This window comes from Anser cygnoides, chromosome 2 (assembly GCF_040182565.1).
Source record: "Anser cygnoides isolate HZ-2024a breed goose chromosome 2, Taihu_goose_T2T_genome, whole genome shotgun sequence".
NCBI classification, from domain to species: domain Eukaryota; kingdom Metazoa; phylum Chordata; class Aves; order Anseriformes; family Anatidae; genus Anser; species Anser cygnoides.
In genome coordinates, this window is record NC_089874.1 from 99,348,206 (window position 1) to 99,365,886 (window position 17,681).

The 17,681-nt window shown below is 48.7% G+C and overlaps 1 protein-coding gene across 2 annotated transcripts in view; it reads right to left on the reverse strand.

Annotated features, from left to right (window-relative positions):
- The window catches only part of NR4A3 (nuclear receptor subfamily 4 group A member 3), a 31,382-nt gene extending 13,991 nt beyond the window's left edge, over positions 1-17,391 (reverse strand). Inside the window, exons 1-7 of one of the 2 annotated variants that reach the window (XM_066992694.1) lie at positions 16,916-17,391; positions 14,900-15,073; positions 11,531-12,414; positions 9,402-9,531; positions 8,264-8,436; positions 2,826-3,025; positions 1,427-1,605 (exon numbers count right to left, since the gene is read on the reverse strand). In XM_066992694.1, the coding sequence (XP_066848795.1) occupies positions 1,427-1,605; positions 2,826-3,025; positions 8,264-8,436; positions 9,402-9,531; positions 11,531-12,412 (1,564 nt within the window). In that variant the 5' untranslated portion in view covers positions 12,413-12,414; positions 14,900-15,073; positions 16,916-17,391. The other variant, XM_066992696.1, reaches the window with a different exon arrangement.
- Positions 17,392-17,681: the final 290 nt, after the last annotated feature.

The following is a 17,681-nucleotide window of genomic DNA, read 5'->3' on the forward strand; positions in this document are numbered from 1 at the left end:
TTTCATGTACAACAAAGTAACCCCAATGAGTTATTCTGGACTTAAGAGTTTTATCAAAGAAAAAAGAATCTGGGCCTTAATTTATTGCTTCTAAACTGCAGAAAAAATTAACGTAAATCAATTAAAAATTGAGAATATTTCTGTTAAGAAGCAAAGAGTTAATGTTACTCCATGTAGAAACTAACCCCTCACTCAGATGCAGGAGGGAACTGTACCATCTAAACCCTGAAGCCAAAATCTTGGCACCACAAATGTCAGTGGGAATTGGCCAATTTATAGCGTGGTTTTTTTTTTTTTTTTTGATTTGCCACTGAGCATTTCATCTCAGTGTTTCCCAAGCATCAACTCATCCTAGGTAAAATGAAGACTGCAGCTGATTTTGCTGAGGCTACTGCCTGCAAACCGGTGGCTGCCTGAAATGCAGGAGGAAATCAATATCCATCCCAGCGGAGCTCCTAGGATCCCTGGGCAGACTGAGCTCGAGGCATGCTGAAGCACCGGCACGCACGGACAACACGGTTGCAGTACCTTTCTGATAGCCCCCGTCCTGAAGCGAGCGCGAGGCTGTCAGTGGAGATGACTGCTGCTCTGACTTCTGCTGTGTTCCCATGGCTCGTCAGGCACCCTCTCTCCCAACCCTTCCCGCTTCTGCCAGCCGTGCCTCTTAAGCTACCAAAAGCCCAAAGTACGCAGCATGCGCTTCAAGGGGCTTTGTTGTTTCAGGAATGAGAAAATTTACACTTCATAACATTATGTTCCCCTGGCTTGTACTTCCCAGCCAGATTTGGCAGGTTCTTACATTCGTTTCCTGCTGTTCACCCCATCAGGCAGAAGGGGTGATATGGTCACACGCACACGCAAAAGCTTTTGTAAAACTGCAGAAGGGACTATTCTCTTACTATTCTCCAATTTTCTCTCTCAAAAAAAGCAGTACACGGAATACCTATCGTACCTTGGCTCCCCAAATCAGCCTGCCTGCCCTCATGAAGCACTCTTTCTGGTCTAGCTGCCTTGCTGAGAGGTGAGTTATACGACCTGTATGGCTTCGAGCTCTCGAGCCACCCCAGTATTAGTATGCCTATGCAGAAGACTTAGCTCTAGTCATTTCACTGGGCTTTCTGGGAATTCAGCAAGTACTTCAAATGCTTTTGTGGGAGCTACTCAGTTTGCTTGGAAGCACTTTGCATTTTAGAGACTATTCCAAGAAAACAATGAAACCATGAAGAAATAGAGAGTTAGATTATGTTTTAATAGGTGTGTCTAATGGTCTAATGTTACAGTCCACGATTTCAGTATGGTCATTACAATGCTTAAAAATCACACTCACTTTACCTGTAATATTGCTAAGTTAACTGAAATTGCTTGAATCTACATCAAAGTAAAGTGATAGGAGTCTGAAGCTTTCTATCAACAAAGGAGCACTTACCTGTAATCATAGTTAGAGCTGATAAACTTGCTAAGGCTGGGATATCAAGGTTAAGGCTCTTTAAGTTTAAGGAAAAGTCTTTAATTGAGTCGAGCCACTCCCCAAATCCACGAAGGCACTGAAGTCTATGAAGCACAAGTCCATTGCAGAATACAAACTTATCCTCAGCAGTATCAGACCTCAAATAAAAACAATTGAAAAAATTATAAATGCATCCTCTACTTTACAGCAACATGCATAACCAGTATTGAAGTGTCTGTCATTTAAAATCCAAGGCATATTATCCTGAGACATATGTGGGCATTCACGTTTGACAATATGCTTCTCCCCTGGGGCAAAAGTACAACAAACAAGCTTCTATGATTGCTTACTTCATAGAGTTATAAGCCTGAGGTTAGCTGTAGCATGTGGTGTAGGCTGTCTAATTAGTTAAGATTTTGGTCCTGCCCAAAGGCATAAACAGAGAAGACATTTTACATTAAATACTGTATGTTTGAGCCACAGGAATAGTACGTGCATGCGTTTTGAAACACAAAACTAATAAAAACTGAAGAAAGAAGAGATTCTGCAACTCTCAGCACTCATTTAGTCTCATCTGCATTTTTCATATTATTAAAACTGATAAAGAAAAAACAATGGAAAGCGCGTGTAATAATGCACAACACATAACATAATAGACCCTTTTATGTGAAAACCTGTGTGTAAGAGCGGTATTACAGCCAAGCTCTCCTCTCCTCCCCACCCTCCGCTGCCAATATCCCTGTTAAAAGCTGCATGCAAAGGTCATTTTCAACCTAAAGAAACAAGGGCATAATTCAAATCACCAGCTTGGAATTTCCCCAGTCCCTGAAAGTGTCTTTGGTAAAACGTCTTAACTAGTGCCAGACTGACAAATAGCACCTCACTCTGCTGAATGACTTGGTATTAAGAAGAAAAACAATCTGAACAAGATTTTAAAGCTTCTTTATCCCTTTCAAAAACAGACTACAAAGATGTGCATGCACAAAAAAAAAAAAGGGGGGGGGGGAGGAAAAGGTTTTATACTAAAAGTGCTTTTCTATAGTTTGTGCTGATGAGCATGAAGCAAACTTTCTCAAATTGTACCCGAGGATCAATTTTGATTACTAGGGAAGAAGAGGATGTGGTATATCAAATAAAAAGAAGCACATTAGTGAGAACTATGCTCTCTTTTTAAATCACTGTCTTTTTTTTTCTTTTCTGCAGCGTAAAACAAATTAAACACCATATCCTGCGGATGCAGACATTGCTGATGTTTTTTTTTTGTTTGTTTTAAATTGACAATGTTCAAAGGTATCACCATATTTACATTTATTCCTTAAAAGCATTTAGACGGATGATTTTTCACATCAGCTTAAGAGGAAACGAAATAAATAGTTACCTGATGGAGAGTCTTAGTACAAACAGCTCCAAAAAAGCTGATTCTATGAGTAATGTCTGATCTTCTTTTGGGAGGTCAGTAAATCCTGGAATTTTTTCTGCCCAGCCTCTAGATATGTCAATGGAGGCAGTCAGAAGATTATAGAACTGTTGTACATGTTCTGCATCTGTGCCTGCAGCAGCCTGATCAGTGGAACAGTACTAAAATGAAAGCCACAGAAAGCAACGTTACACGCATTACAGGGCACTCGGAGAAACAGGCAGTGTTACCTGCCCAACAACATTTCCTTCTGTGGCAAAGCTGGCATTATTACCAAAGGCAGATTAAGCAGGTCTCAGTCTAGCTACCTGTCTGCCTACCTAGAGGCGTTCTGCTACTCAGATGCATACTGCAAAAATATTTCCAGACTTAGAGAAATCGCTTAAAATTTCTAAGTAAAATATTATCACATTTTACAAGTGCCTATATGCAATGAGTAAACACAAACAGCAGTCTGGTGGGTAGGATAATTTTGATCACAATAGAGGAGGAATACTATTTAACTTACTACAATTAAACAATTTTCCCATTGATGAATTTGTCTCAGTACGTCCAAAATGCAGATTTCTTCCCCAACCTCTCAAATTGCATTTTATCTGACAGTGATAGAGACATGCAAGATAAATCATCTTTTATCTGACACGTGCAGCGTCGCTTCATTTGAATACAGAATTGGTTGAAAGTAAACCAGCTGCCCCATATCACCTCTTATCCTGCAAATGGAAGCGTTTCAGGTTCAGGAGAACCTATTATCCTGCTGATGCGGCCATAACTCTTCCAGACAACTGCTCGACAGCCTCAGCTCGCCCAACTTCCCCACGACCCCCTGACAGCTCCCTCCCTGCTGTCTCCTGCTTCCTCCCCGCTGGATCCCTGTCACTTCCCCGGCACTGCTCTCTCCGGCAGAAAATATAACGGGTTTTCATGGCTTGGTCTGATTCTGCACTTGGAAAGTGCGGGAGCTGAACAGTTCGGAATTTATTGAAACAGCAGCTTCCCCATCAGACATCGCGTGGGTTATTTCTGGGAGAGACTTTGCACAAACGCTGCCTCTGGGACTCAGCCAGGAAAAGCTGGGGTGGTCTCCATCGCTGCACACCCTCTGGAAACTACTTTCCACATGCAGTTAGGGCCTGAGTCCATCAGCCTAAAGGTTTTGCTAGCATCCCAAGCCAGAGGGGAGGCAGAAAGACCCACATCTCTTCTTGGTCGGTAACAGGGCAGTGGGAGCCTGGGAGGACCTTACTACAGGCACGGCACTTTGGCTGCAGGTATCACCCAGGCTGCTTACTGCAACCCAAAAGTCACCTCTGTGCAGGACAGAGAGGGGGAACAGCAAGCAGAACCTCGTGGGCAGGTGTCCTATTCACCGCCTGTCCTCGCTGGAGGTGGTTGCTGTTGGCAGGTAAGGGATGAAGGACGCGGTTTCACAGTCTGATTGTTGAACCACAGCAAAGATGTCACAAGTCCTGGACACCTCTGGCCATGCCTGGGGTATCGGTGCTAGCCCTGAATGACCCCCTTCTGCTCACTACCTACATGACTTTCGTACGGTGAGCTCAGCAAATGCAATGTGTGATCCCTCTGCTAAAGTTCACGAGGAGCCAAACTCTGCCCCAGCTGCTCTGAAGGATGGCAGCGAAGCAAGAGGAGGCCAAAAACGGACAGGATGGGGAACAGCAGTAGAAAATTTGTATGCTGCAAGAGGCTTATTTGTCCAGTCCTCCACCTGAACGAAGCAGATGAGGAAGGCTCAGGCAGTGCAGAATAATACTCCTGGCACTGGCCTGCAGCAAGATGCACCAGGGTGGTTAGTAGGTAGGAAAAGACTGAGTGCTACTTCAGACACCTTGCACCCCCTCCATTATATGAAGCCAAAGCAGTGAGTGTGAGGAGGTGGGCTTCTCCCATTCATGGCCTTCAGCTCCTCAAGACTCTGGGAGACCTGCTCTGCTGTGCAGGAGCTGAGCTGTGACTCCTTTCTATACAGGAAAATGGAAAATATAGGCTGATGGAAATTCCTGCCTTGCCTACAGGCAGTGTTAAGGCAAGGCACGTTCTCAATCCTCTGATCAGTGAAAAGGAGGGAAAAGAGAAGGAAAAGAAGAAAGATACTACCCTACATTCACCCAAAACACAACTCATCACAAGTTGACGTAATTATGCCAGGTATTAAATTGCTCTCGGTATTCACAAAGCATTCCTTTGGCAAAAGTAAGACAAAGTTTTAACATTGTCTAATGAAGCTGAATGCTACCGTGTCACATAACTGAATGTTACAGTACTGCATACCCCACTGGGCCACTTCATTAGATTGAATGCACCAAAAAAAATTTAACCTGTATTTGTTGTTACAGTTTAGCCCATGAGAGCATTTTTAGAAGACAGGTAAAAAATTATAGGGAGCCCTATAGTTTTGAACCGCAGGAGTATGTCACTGCTTGCTACAAAGAGTAGCTGAAATAAAATATTATTTACATTCAACAGTCTTATGAGTATGTAAGGAAGCACAAACCATATGTACGGTTCTCTTCCGTGCCCCAAATCTTTTTCTTCCCCCCCCCACCCCGTGGTTATTTCATTGAGGAGAGGTGATATTTGACCTAACTTCTGACCAAGACAGCTGGTAAGCCTGGCCTCTGTCAAGAGGCCGCAGAGCGGAGGGGCTGGGTCCTGCACAGCCAGAGGAGGCTGGAGGCACCGCCGGGGAGAGCCAGCGGGGAAAGCTCTGCCCCGCTGCCGTCAGGAGTTAAGGGATGCCCGACTTACACAAGGGGGAGATGCGTGTGTAGCGAGCAACGTTAATTTACATGGCATATCTAAAAGCCTGGCGTTGGGGAGCTCGATAGCACGATGCAGCCCTACCCTTTGCCTGCTTTTCGACACCTTCGTGGACTGCCATAGCTGCAAAAGTCTAACAACGTTGGCTCTGCATATTTACAATCCGACAACCAGAAGCCATGCTTCCTTTTCCATGCGTCTCCCCTTCCTGTGTCAGAAGCACGGATTTTTGCTTCATTTTTGGCCAGGGCTTGGGGTGGGATTATTGGCTAAATGCTGTGCTCCCCCTCCAAAAAGGCAACATTTCTATTTAAGTCAGTGGCTGTTTTGCCTGAAGAAGGACAGCAAGGTACAGGGTCTGCTTCTCCTCTCGCTTACTGAGAAGTCTAAACTCATGGAATTGTACCAGTAAAACAGGTGTGAGACCTGACTACGGCCCTTGGCCTTTAAAGAGTTCATAAACCAAATTCTCTTCCTAGCAATTGCTTTTTGAAACCAAGTACCTAAATATACCATTGCTGTGGGCTGGTAAGTTAAAACCAGTGCTGAAAGGAGAAGTAGCGATGTTCTCAACAAAACCGGTTCCACTGTGTTTTGCTTTAAAATTTGTAGGTTGTGTAATTTAATTTTATACTTTTGGCGTAGGTTGTTGCGCTTTTTTGGAGGGAAGGGCTACACGTTCCCCTCTGAAACTCTTACTAGTATTTTTGCGACAGGCCAGACGACGTTACGGCTTGCAAACATGAAGACCATGCTAAACATTAAGGTCGTGGCTATGGAAGTGTTAGGACTGACGCCAAGCCAGGTTTCCAGATCTACCCGTTTGTGGTGCACGGCAGGGTCACAGCCTAACCGAGCGTGCCGCAAGCCGGTCGTTACTGGCACAGGATCCTTCACAGTGATTTTTTAGCATTACAGTAGGATTCCTGCATACTTCGTTTAGTTAATCTCAGTTTTGACACGGTAGTCATTCCTGATCTCCCTTAACTTTTTAAAAAAGTATAAAGTTTATGAAAAACATACGAATCTATTAATTTTTAGCTTATTTTTGTATTATCAGTACTGACAAGCATAACAGACTAATACATTCTTATGTAAAGAAAAACTTAGATACCAGTAGGTCCTAACACACAATCATACATGGTCTTTTAGCCACCAAAACTAAATTAATCTGCTGTCAATGCTATGCTTCCTGTGAAGACCAGCAGGATTGTTTAGCAGTGAGATCTATGGGCTGTTTTCATTAGAAGAGGAATAGCTACTGTAGGTCAGAGACAGAAGTCAAATAAAAAAAAATCAGAGTTTTCATTTAATTCTGTAATTTTACACCTATAAGCAAGTACACGAGGCTGGATACTGCTTTCATGGACTGGGCTGTCGTACTCGTGTAACTCTGTGGAACCCGGTAGATTCCTGCCAAAGTGCAGTGTTTGCAGAATGACCCCCTGAGACCTTCCGGGTAAGTTAAAATACGTGTAAGTATGGCCAGAGTATTCTCCCCGAGAAGGCTGTCAGACACTAAACAACTAGATTCATAATAGTAATCTATAAAATTGTGGAGTTGTATACATGCAATTGTATACAGTAGCTTGAAGAAAAGAAGCTACAGCATGCTTATAATTGCTAAATTATATATGCAAGCATATTCTAAAATAGAATAATATATTTTTACATGATTACAATAAAATATGTTTTAGTATCAAATATTACTTAGCAACAAGTGATAAATGGCCAATGTAAATGTTGTCTGAATACAGCTGTATTTTTCACAGTCTGAGACTTAATCATATTTCATTAAGAGGGAGGAATTTGATCTTGTTTTTCCTTAGCTGTATTTTTTTCTTTTCATGTATCAACCTACCTAGAAGTGTATTTCACAAGCTATTTCAATACTACATTTTAATAACTACAGAACAGTTTTATAAAGCTTTCAAAATATTCCATCAATATTTAAATGGCAAATACTATACAATAAAGAACAAGGTCACAAAAATATATATGTGGTAAAGCTTTGCTGAATTAATCTTTTAGAATTGTGATCTAACGGTCTGTTTCACAAATGTGAATTTTTTTTAACAAATATTCATGCTGGGGTATCCTAAGCCAGACCCTGTCCCCGTTTAAATAATGGCAAAATTCCTGTTGATTTCAATATAAATCCATCAAATGTTACTTTATGCAACCCTTACAGCATACTGGGAAAGTTCTGTCAGATTTTAGCATTTGTAACTTGAAACTTAAGATGCCAGCCATATGGACAGTACTGAGTTTGGTAGATTAATCGATTGTTTTGTAGTGGCTGGTGTTCTGGCACAGCCTTTTGCGAGAAGAGCGCTCTGTTTGCCCATGCATTGTAGCTTTCACTCCCCCATGTGAGTATACAGCAGATAACCTTGTGTTTGAGACCCTGACAATGAACAGCCGCTAACACTGATTTCCAGCTCACCTCCTTTCCCATCATTATCCACCTACCATGAATAGGCACGGCTGGCTGGGCAAACTTTTACTCTCACCCCAATTTCACATTTATTTTCATTTTAGCAAACTGGCTGGTAAGTAGGAATGCGGTTCATGACTCATTTCCATGCAGAAAACAAACAAAGAAAAGCGAGACATACTCTTGAATAGTCAAGCTCCCTGGGCGTGGAGTCGGTTAAAGCTCGGACGAGGGCGTTCATCATGCTGATGGGAGGAGAAGGCGGGGAGGGCTGAGAAGGTTCTTGCTGCAAGGGGCTCTTTGGTTTGGAAGGCAGCCGACCTCTTCTCCCTTTCAGGCTGTCCGTGCGGACGACTGCGTAAAAAAGAGGGGAATCAGCTGTGAGGACTGGTACCAGCAGACGACAGATCAGACCGAGCACCTGCTTCCCTCGCGATGGCCAGCCCAGCAAAAACAAGAGCATTCTCCAATTTCAGCACGTGCTACTGATGCCTTTGATCGCAGTGAAACACAAACGGTACCAGAACGGCATCAGACCTCTGGTCGTAAGCAGCAGCCTGACGGCTTAGTTGAAGACCAGCTGTGTTCCTAGCGCTCGTGCTTTGTTTGCAGCACGCTTGTGTGCCCCTATATGTGCGCGCACACACACGGCTCTACTGCTGAAAGAAAACCGAACGTGAAACGTGAGTGTTACTACTGCCAGTGCACCTCCTATATGGCAGGGTCTTTCTTTCGAAGTAATTTTAGCTTTCTCAAAGCAGCTGAAAAATACGTTCACATCATATAGGCTGTATTATCCATGTCAGTATTTGCAATTGGACTGCTCATACAGCATTACTCACGTACTTAAATATTTGCAGAATTGGGACTAATGAGTTGATCCTGTTTCCATTTAAATTAATTGCAAATTTACAATCAGCTTGTGGGAATGAGACAAGCCTGTATGCAAAAATGCACGCCCGACAATGACATGCAGCCCCCTGTGAGGTAATATGTGGAAGCCAACAGCACTACTGAACGACATTCAACGTTCGTAAAGGAGACATTTTGGCCAGAGTCAAATTATCCTCTCGTGACCTTGCTGTTCTTGAACTCTGGGGTCCCAGAAAGTCTAAATATGATAAACCCACTAACTTTGGTGACAAGAAAAAAAATAAATCAATACCTTATTACACAAATGCACACGTTCAGGGGCAAGTTAGGAACCCCACCACTGCAATATTCATAGTACAGACATCCATGTCCACACACACACACTCACACGTACTCATTAAATGCAATGTTCCACCATTTGGGATAATAATAGCAATAGTCCTTACCTTCTTTAACCATGCCGACGCTGAGACACTTCTGAAACCGGCAGTACTGACATCTGTTACGACGTCTCTTGTCCACTGGACAGTTTTTATTTGCCAGACAAACATATTTTGCGTTTTTCTGCACTGTTCTCTGAGAAAAGGCAACAGAGAAATAGTAAACCGATAGTTTCGTGAACAACTTAGAACCTGACAAAATGTATTTTAATTACAACATGAAAAGCGACAGTGCAATTCATATAATTAGATAAAATTAATTTCCTAACACACTAGCCTGCAGGAAAAACAATTTTATTAGTGTTAGCTACTGACAATGAAAATCATCTAGGATTGTTCTGAAGCAAGTCTCTGGAGACAGGCAACTTTGAATGATAAAATCATATCTGAAATTACCAGGTCATCGCATCTACCTTTGGGGATTAGATTATCTCCGCTTTTAATATCCCTTTGGGAACAATTTTCTACTTGGTTCATTCCCTTGATTATTGCTGACCTTATTAAAATAAAATCAAAATGATCTGCGATGTACTTCTCTTGCTATCGCTATTGTTAGTCAAATACCACAATAACTGGTTTGGTTAGCCATTAAAATCATCGGGGAGAAAAATAAAAATACCAGAACCCCCTACAAAACATATTTAGTTAAATATTCTGGGAAAACTAACCTGGCTTGGGAAAAAGAAAATAGACAGAGGGATACTGTAGCTACAGACATGTAATTAGCTCTTAAAGTGGTTTAAAAACTATAAGGAAAAATTAAAATTAGTAAAATCCCGGTGAGCCTTGAAAGAATATAATAGAAATTGTTGCAAAAATATATTATGCTTTTCCATATTTAAAATCAAATACATCAATAAATAACTTAGCACAAAAAGAAATTAATAGGAAAGCCATCAGGAGAGGATCAAATTTATCAGTTCAACATTTGGTATTAAATCCTTGCCTGCAATTAAATTAATGGGAAAATGCTATTTTATATTTCTGTTGTATTTCAAACAACAGCTTCAATGCAGTAAGTACAAGGGACACAGCAAACAGTGCACATTGCACTTTAGAACTGAAAACTGTTTCACTTGAGAAAATCATTTTGCAGAATAAGCTCTAGCCACAGCTCCCAGTGAAGGATATGCTATTAATTTCCATGGGGGTAGGATCAGGCCCAGCAGAGCTGCTATTTCCAGGCTGTTTGTGGTCCGTTTTCTAATTATTTTTAAATAACAAGCGAGTTGTACAGGAGATGTGTATTTTAGCATGTTGCCAAAGGATTATAACGAAGTAATATTAGCAGTTCTATGTACAATAAAAAAAAAACACGCTGTGGGCCCTCCCCTACATCTATTTTTGGACTATTTTTGTTCCCATCGTACTTAGGAAATCTTTTACCAGAACAGGGGCACGACTACTATCTGTGCAGAAAGAAATGTACCAAAGCAGCCCCAAATTTAACAAATCTTGAACCTACTACCTAGACTGTCCCCCCCCCCCCCAAAAAAAAAAAAGTCTACACCAAATGTTTCACTTAAGGCTGTTTCTGAAAAAAAAAAAAAAAAAAAGTCCTGAACTCCAAGCTGAATTTGTTGCGATTATGAAGTGCCCTAATCTAAAAGCAGAAAGAAAGAATTCCGGTCTTAAAAGTATAAGCACATGCTCAGAAGCTGCCTCATGTAAAAGGGTCAGTGCTGCTGACTGCCTTCGCAGCCTCCTAAGCTACACGGGGACACGGCATGGTGTGTTGTCACCGCTCGGCTAGGTGCTTTCAATGGGCGAGAGCTCGCTCTCTACCTAAACTGATGAGCAGTGATGAGGCAACAACCAAATAAAAGTTAAATATTTGGTTTTGCTCCACTCCTGAAGTCTCCCCCCGGGGCTGCGCTCACAGCCCTCCTGGCTGGAGCAGCCTGGGTGCGAGGAATGGCACCACCACCGCCTGCCGAAAAATGAGACAGGACTTTCTGACGCATCTCGTTTCCAGCGAGGTTCGGAGGAGCTCTGAGCCCTGGCACACGACATCGTGGCGCTGACGGGGCAGAGGCCAGGAGCCTGCGGCCGCCCAGCGGGGTCGGGTGGGAGGGAAGGGGAAGACGGAGGACGCAGGGCGGGGAGCGAGACCCGCGTCCTGGCGGAGCTCTCACCTTGAAAAAGCCCTTGCAGCCCTCGCACGTCCGCACGCCGTAGTGCTGGCAGGCGGCGTTGTCCCCGCAGACGGCGCACGTGCCCTCCCCGGACGAGGAACTCCTGCTGGGCGGGGAGGGGAGCCCGCTGCCGCCGCCGCTGGCCTCCCCCATCAGGCTGGAGGTGGCCGCGTTGAGGCCGAGCGGAGAGAAGGCTAAGGTGGCTGGTCTTTTGGCCAGGGGAAGGCCGTACGAGTGGCTCTCCATGGGGGCCTGCCCGGCCGCCGGCCTGTCGGGGCCCAGGGGGAGGCTCAAGGATGCCGGGTCGTAGCACATGTGGGCGGCCGCCGCCGGCGTGTGCGGGGGGGAGTGCTTGAAGTGGAAGAGGGGGAAGCGCGGAGGCACAGTCTTCATGGGGGCGGCCTCCATCAGGTGGCCGGGAGGCAGGCAGGTCTGGGTGGGCTGCAGCGGGGGCTCGTCCCACAGGCTCTGGTGCGGGGGGAAGCCCGGCGTGGTGGGCGTGGAGGGCGGCGACTGCTTGAAGTACATGGAGGTGCTGGGCATCCCCTCGTCCGTGGAGGGCGGCAGCGAGGGCTGGTAGGTGGAAAGCCGGGCGTCTTCCATCTTGATGAGGGGCCTCTGGCTGGAGGAGGCGGATTGCATTTGGTAGAGGCAGGAAGGCTTGAGCTCGTAGCTGCCGGAGTAACCCTCCATGAAGGTGCTGAAGCTGGGAAGGGAGGTGGTGGCGGTGGCAGTGATCTCGGTACTGCTCAGGTCCATGGTCAGCTTGGCATAGTCAGGGTTCATGATCTCCGAGCTGTACTCCGAGCCATACGCGTAGGTCTGAGCTGCATAATTCGAACCGGGCGGTGAAGGGCTATACTGCGCTTGCACACAGGGCATATCTGCAAGGGCGAAGGGGAACGTTAACACCAAGCCCCACGTGCTGAGGCCACAGTCCAGACCCTCGCTAACCTCTTTCCAACGAGCTTTCCCACATTTCGTGGGGCTCGGTCAGACACCCGACTCCCACTCTCGCCTGGACATGGGAAACACAAATTAAGCTCAAGCCGTTGGCGAGGAACATGTATCAGGGATCGACTGAGCATTAGGTATTAGGGAGCTCTCTTCCGCTCGCTGGGGCCACTCGAATTTATACCAGTGTCAGCGAGAGGAGACATCTCCAGCCTGCCCTAGATCCGCTGCTTAATATACATAGGTGTCAATGAGAATTAGATAAGCAGAATGGGAACGGTTTATGGCTATAAATCTATCTCTGCATGCATGCGACCATGCCATAAAATTTTCATGAAGGGTAAACTAGATTACCAAATGCATAATATTAAAACTGATAGTTTAAAAGGAACAGCATCTACAGTGGGTGTCAGAGGAACAGCTCAAATCACAGTATTTGCTACTTAAGACTTGCAAACATCAATTTTGCTTACTCGGCTCTGGGCCTTCAAAGCATATTTCTGGTCAGCTAATAACTCAGGGCTGGTGTCTAGCTGCTACTTTTGAGGCTTATCTGTAGTGGAACATTCTCCTAAAAAAAGCGAGCGGTAAAACATATCCCTAAATTTGCAAAAATGTAAGAGAAAAAGTAAGGGGCATTTCTGTTTCTATAAGAAAGCAACAATGTAATTGTTTTTGTCCATTAGTCTTAAAAGTTAATGTGGTTCACTGGTAGCCGGGAGGGTTTCAGCAACACAGTGCCTGCAAAGACCTTTTTTCCTTTTACATTTCCTACTAATCCACTATTTCCTTGGTTGCTCTCAAGAAATAATGGAGCCAATGCTGCAATCCACCTGAGGTTCACCTGGCCAAACAACGTGAGACTCTAGCCCAGTATTTGCAACCCAGACTAAAGGTGCATGATGTGCTTTGGTTCTGCAGCAGAGGAATAAAATGCATCAATTAGCGCAAATACTCTCGTAAAGAGATCAGAAAAACAAATACGGAGAAAGTGTATATCAAAAATCAGTGCAGTTCACCTCTTCTTAATTGTGGTAATTTATATTCCTAAAGTACTCGGTAGAGAATTCATATTAAAAAAAAAAAAAAAAGCTGTATTAAAAATAATGGGGTTTTCCTGTATTTTAAGAACTCCCTTCACTTATAACTTTTAAATATTCACTTGAACCTGCCGTGCAAGGATCCAAATAATAGGTGTCAGATCAACTTTCCATTCTTCCCTGCCTGCTTTGCAGATAAATGTAAACCAAGCACCAGATTTCAATTACCGTGTTGTCACAGAGTATTCAGATCTTCCTTCTTTTCGAGAAAACATCAGAAAGTGGGAGAAAAAATAGTGCTGTTTTCTGAAATTGCGAAGACCTTTCTGCTTGCAAATCCACGTATTTAAAGAAAAAAAGATAGCAGGACAACACTTCAACACTTCCACAAGCCTTGCCTCCCGATCTTATTTATGTATCTTCCCACAAAAGTCTCTTTTTCCTATCAATACCTGCATCCGTGCCGTTCCATGCACACACATTTCATGCCAAGCCCTATTACTATCATTTGTTTAGCTTAAGGACTGCCTGCTAAAATGCACTGATCGGTGCTTAATCGAATAGAAAGGGAAAGCAATTCCTTCCACGCGCTTCCACTGAGGAACACAACTGAACGAGCGGGCAGATAATGTCACAAGTGGACGCGCTGATATGCAGCCCCATGAAGGAAAAAAGGCTTCTTGCGAGCTCAGAAAATGAGCAGGGATTCAGGGAAACAGATCGCTACAGGTTTGGGGTTTTGGTTTTTTATCTCCTTAGCAGGAGAGTTAAGGAGAGCATGGCAGGGTTAGGGCCCTGAATTCTGCTCAAAGTGGGCTGAGAAAGCCTAAGTCTAAAATAAGCGTGACCTGAGGACAGAAAAAATATCCCCAACGTAAAGGTCTGGTGCGCTCTGCGCAACTCCTCCTACTTCGCCCTCTGCCAGCACCTTCCTCTGACTAATCCTAACCCCTACTTTTCCACTCGGGGCACCGATATTAATCACCCCGCAAAGTAAATAACCTGGGATTTTCTCTTCTTGACCCAACAATGTTAGGAAAAAATAAAAATAACGATTAGAAAAAAAAAAAAAAACACGATAACAGGAGGTTCGCCGATGGGCGGTATGTCATCGAAGCCCGGCGGAAGGGGTGAAAAACCAGGGCAGGAATATTCGGAGTTCTTCTTCTCGTCCTATTAGCGGCATCCTTGCGCGAGGGAGCTCGGCGTGAGGGATGCGCCGAGCCAGCGCTCCTCCCGGAGCCTCCCGCATCCCACCCGGCGGCTGCCGCTCCGCTCCTTCCGCGGCGCCCGGGGGCGATCCCCCCTTAAAGAGGGGAGCCCGGGGAGGGAGCAGGGGACCTCGCACCTCTCCTCTTCCTCGGCGGCTGCTTACCTGGCGGGTATCTTGCGCGCTGAATGGTGGGGCTGGTGGGGCGGGCGGCACCGGGCGGCGGCGGCGGCGGCGGCGGCGGCGGCGGGGGGGGGGGGCTCCGTGCCGGCTGGGACCTCTCTGCGGAGGCTGCTTGGGAGGCTGGCCTCGGCGGGGGGCGCTCTTCCGACCCGGGCGCTGCGAGGGGAAAGGAGAGAGTCAGAAGCCGGCTCTTGGGGGGGGGGGGGGGAGCTTGGCCCCGGGGTGGGCAGGGGGAGCACCCCCCCGGCCGGGGGTGCCGTGCCCCGGCGGCTCCCCGTGGGATGCTCCGGCCCCTCCGCCCTCTGCGGCGGGGGCTGCGACTCCTGCTCTTTTTTTTCTTTTTTTTTTTTTTTTTTATTTCCCCCCCCCCCGTTTTTCTCCCCAGCTTTCCCCTTCCTCGCCTTTGCTCCCTGCCCGCCTGCCGGGCTGCTCGGTGCCTCCCCGGCTCCCATCTCCTTCTCTGCGTCCCCCTCCTCCGGCCCCGGGGCTCGGGATGCGCCCCCCCCCCCCTCCCCGAGCCGCCGGTTTCCTAGAGACACTCGGTGAGCTTTTAAGCACGCAGCACCCCTCCGGAGAGCAGCCGCCGGAGCCAGGAGCTCAGAGCCGCGAGGGCTGTAAATTAGGAGGAAATAAGCCCCCCCCCCCCCCCCCGCCTTGTCACAGCTCTTTTCTTCCTCCGTGCGCCCCGCATTCAGCCCCGAGTGCCACCCCTCCCCACCCCGTAACGCGAGGAGGAAAAGCGTGAAACGCTCCCATTGTGACCGGGACTTCTCCAGGCGAGTTTCGAAACCTTCATTTACCCGGCAGGGACCGCCAAGGCGGGGGGGCGGGGGGGGGGGGGAAGCTCCATTGAATTAAAAGTTTCGAGCTCCGCTCCCAGCGCCGGTGCGCTCCCGGCTTTGCGCATCATCCCCCCCGGAGCCGCACACGCTCGCTCCCCAAAATCCACGGGGCTCCGGCGAGTTCCCGAAAGAAAGCTCCGGAGAAAACCCTCTCCTGCTCGGGCTCGGTCCATTGTTTTAGCGGGGCCGGGCTCCGCCGCACGACAGTCTCCACGGAGGAGAGGGGAACGGGGCGAGGAATATAAGCGGAGCGAAGCGGGCCGGGGAAAAAGTTAGCGACGCGTTCCCAAAGTTTGCGGGGTTTGGGGGGATTTTTTTTTTTTCCTGGAGAAGGAAAAAAAAAAAAAAAGAAAAAAAAAGAAAAAAAAAGAAAAAACCACCGAGCCCCACGCAGCCGAACCCCCTGCAGGAATCAGCTCTTTCCGCGCTTACCCTGGGAAATTTCCTCGCGTGGTCTCAAAAAATCAACAATAAAAGAAAAATGAAAACCACACAACCAAACCCATACGCCAGCTCCACCCAGGTGAGCCGCACCTCCGCCCGCGGCGCGCCGGCTATCGCGATAGCGCTGTCCCGACAGCCTTCCGCGGCACCATATCGCGACAGAGCGCCTCGCCGGCTCGCTCCCAGCACCGACCGGCGACCGAGGCGCCCGGTGCCCCGGCGCGCACGTTGCGGGGCCCGGTAGCCTCCGGGGTGCCGGTGCCGGGGCGCTCCGGTGGCGGTGCCGCCGGGGGGGGTCCGGGGCTCAGCGCCCCAGGTGGGACCCTCGCGACCCTGCGAGGCGACAGCAGCAGCAGCGGCAGCGGCAGCAGCGACAAGTTGTGCTGTAGGAAGGAGCCGAGCGAGTGCCATTCATCCCCGCCGTGAACTCGCCGCCGCCGCCGCCGGCAGCATCATTTCCATGACAACAACCAGCAGAAAGCCCTCGGTACCGGCGGCTCGGCCGCCAGCCCGGCCCGGGACGAGCCGGTGCCGGGGGGACACCGGGGGGACACCGGGACGGGGACACCCGGAGCATCCCGGCTGCGGCGGAGCTGGGGTTGGGGGGGGGGGGGAGGCGAAAGTTTGGGGCGGTCGCGGCGGCGGCGGCGCTTCCCCGTCCCCGAAAGTTGTCCGGCGGTGCCCGCGGGGTGCCGGCGGTGCCCATACGTACTCGCTTGCTGTGTCGGTTCCGTCTTTACATCGGGGTCCCCGGCGGCCGCTTCCTCACCGGGGCGAGCGGGCGCTGTCCAGCGGCCGGGCGGCGACGGGAGCACCGCGGGGCTCGGCGGAGGCTGCGGCGGCGGTGGTGGAAGAGGCTCCGGAGGAGGAGGAGGAGGACGCGTTATCCCGAGTCATGGAAAAACGGGGAGCCCCGGCAGCCGGTCCCCGCCGGGCGAGGCGAGGCGAGGCAGAGCGGAGCCGTCAGGGGCTGCCGGGCGGCGGCTGCGGCCGCGGGGCGCCCGGGGGCTGCGGTGCGGGGCGCGTGCGGCGGGGCAGAGAGAGGACGGAGGCGCCTCTCCGCGCTGCTCTCCCGCTCCGTGCCTCCGAACGTCATTTATGTGAGAGCAGCCCTAGCGGCCTCTCCATAGAGCGGCTGGAATGCGAAACGTCAATCGTGACGCCATGGGAGCCTGACGCTGCTGACCCCCCCCCCCCCCCCCCCCCACCTCCCCGCCCCGTGCGCCGCCGCGCCGAGCCCGGGCGGGCCGGGGGTGAGCCCGGCGTGAGGGGACGGCGCCGCGCCGGGACTCGGCGGGGACGGCGCTGCGGGGCCGCTCCGCCGCGGGACGGGGCGCCGGGGGCCGCCGGCGCCGCTCAAACGCCTTCCCGCCGCCGTTTCGCTGCCGCTGTCACCGCGCCCGCCGTCACGGCTGCTCGGCAGCGGGCGGCGCGGGGCGGGTGCCGTGCTGCGGGAGCGCCGGCTCCGCGCCGGAGGG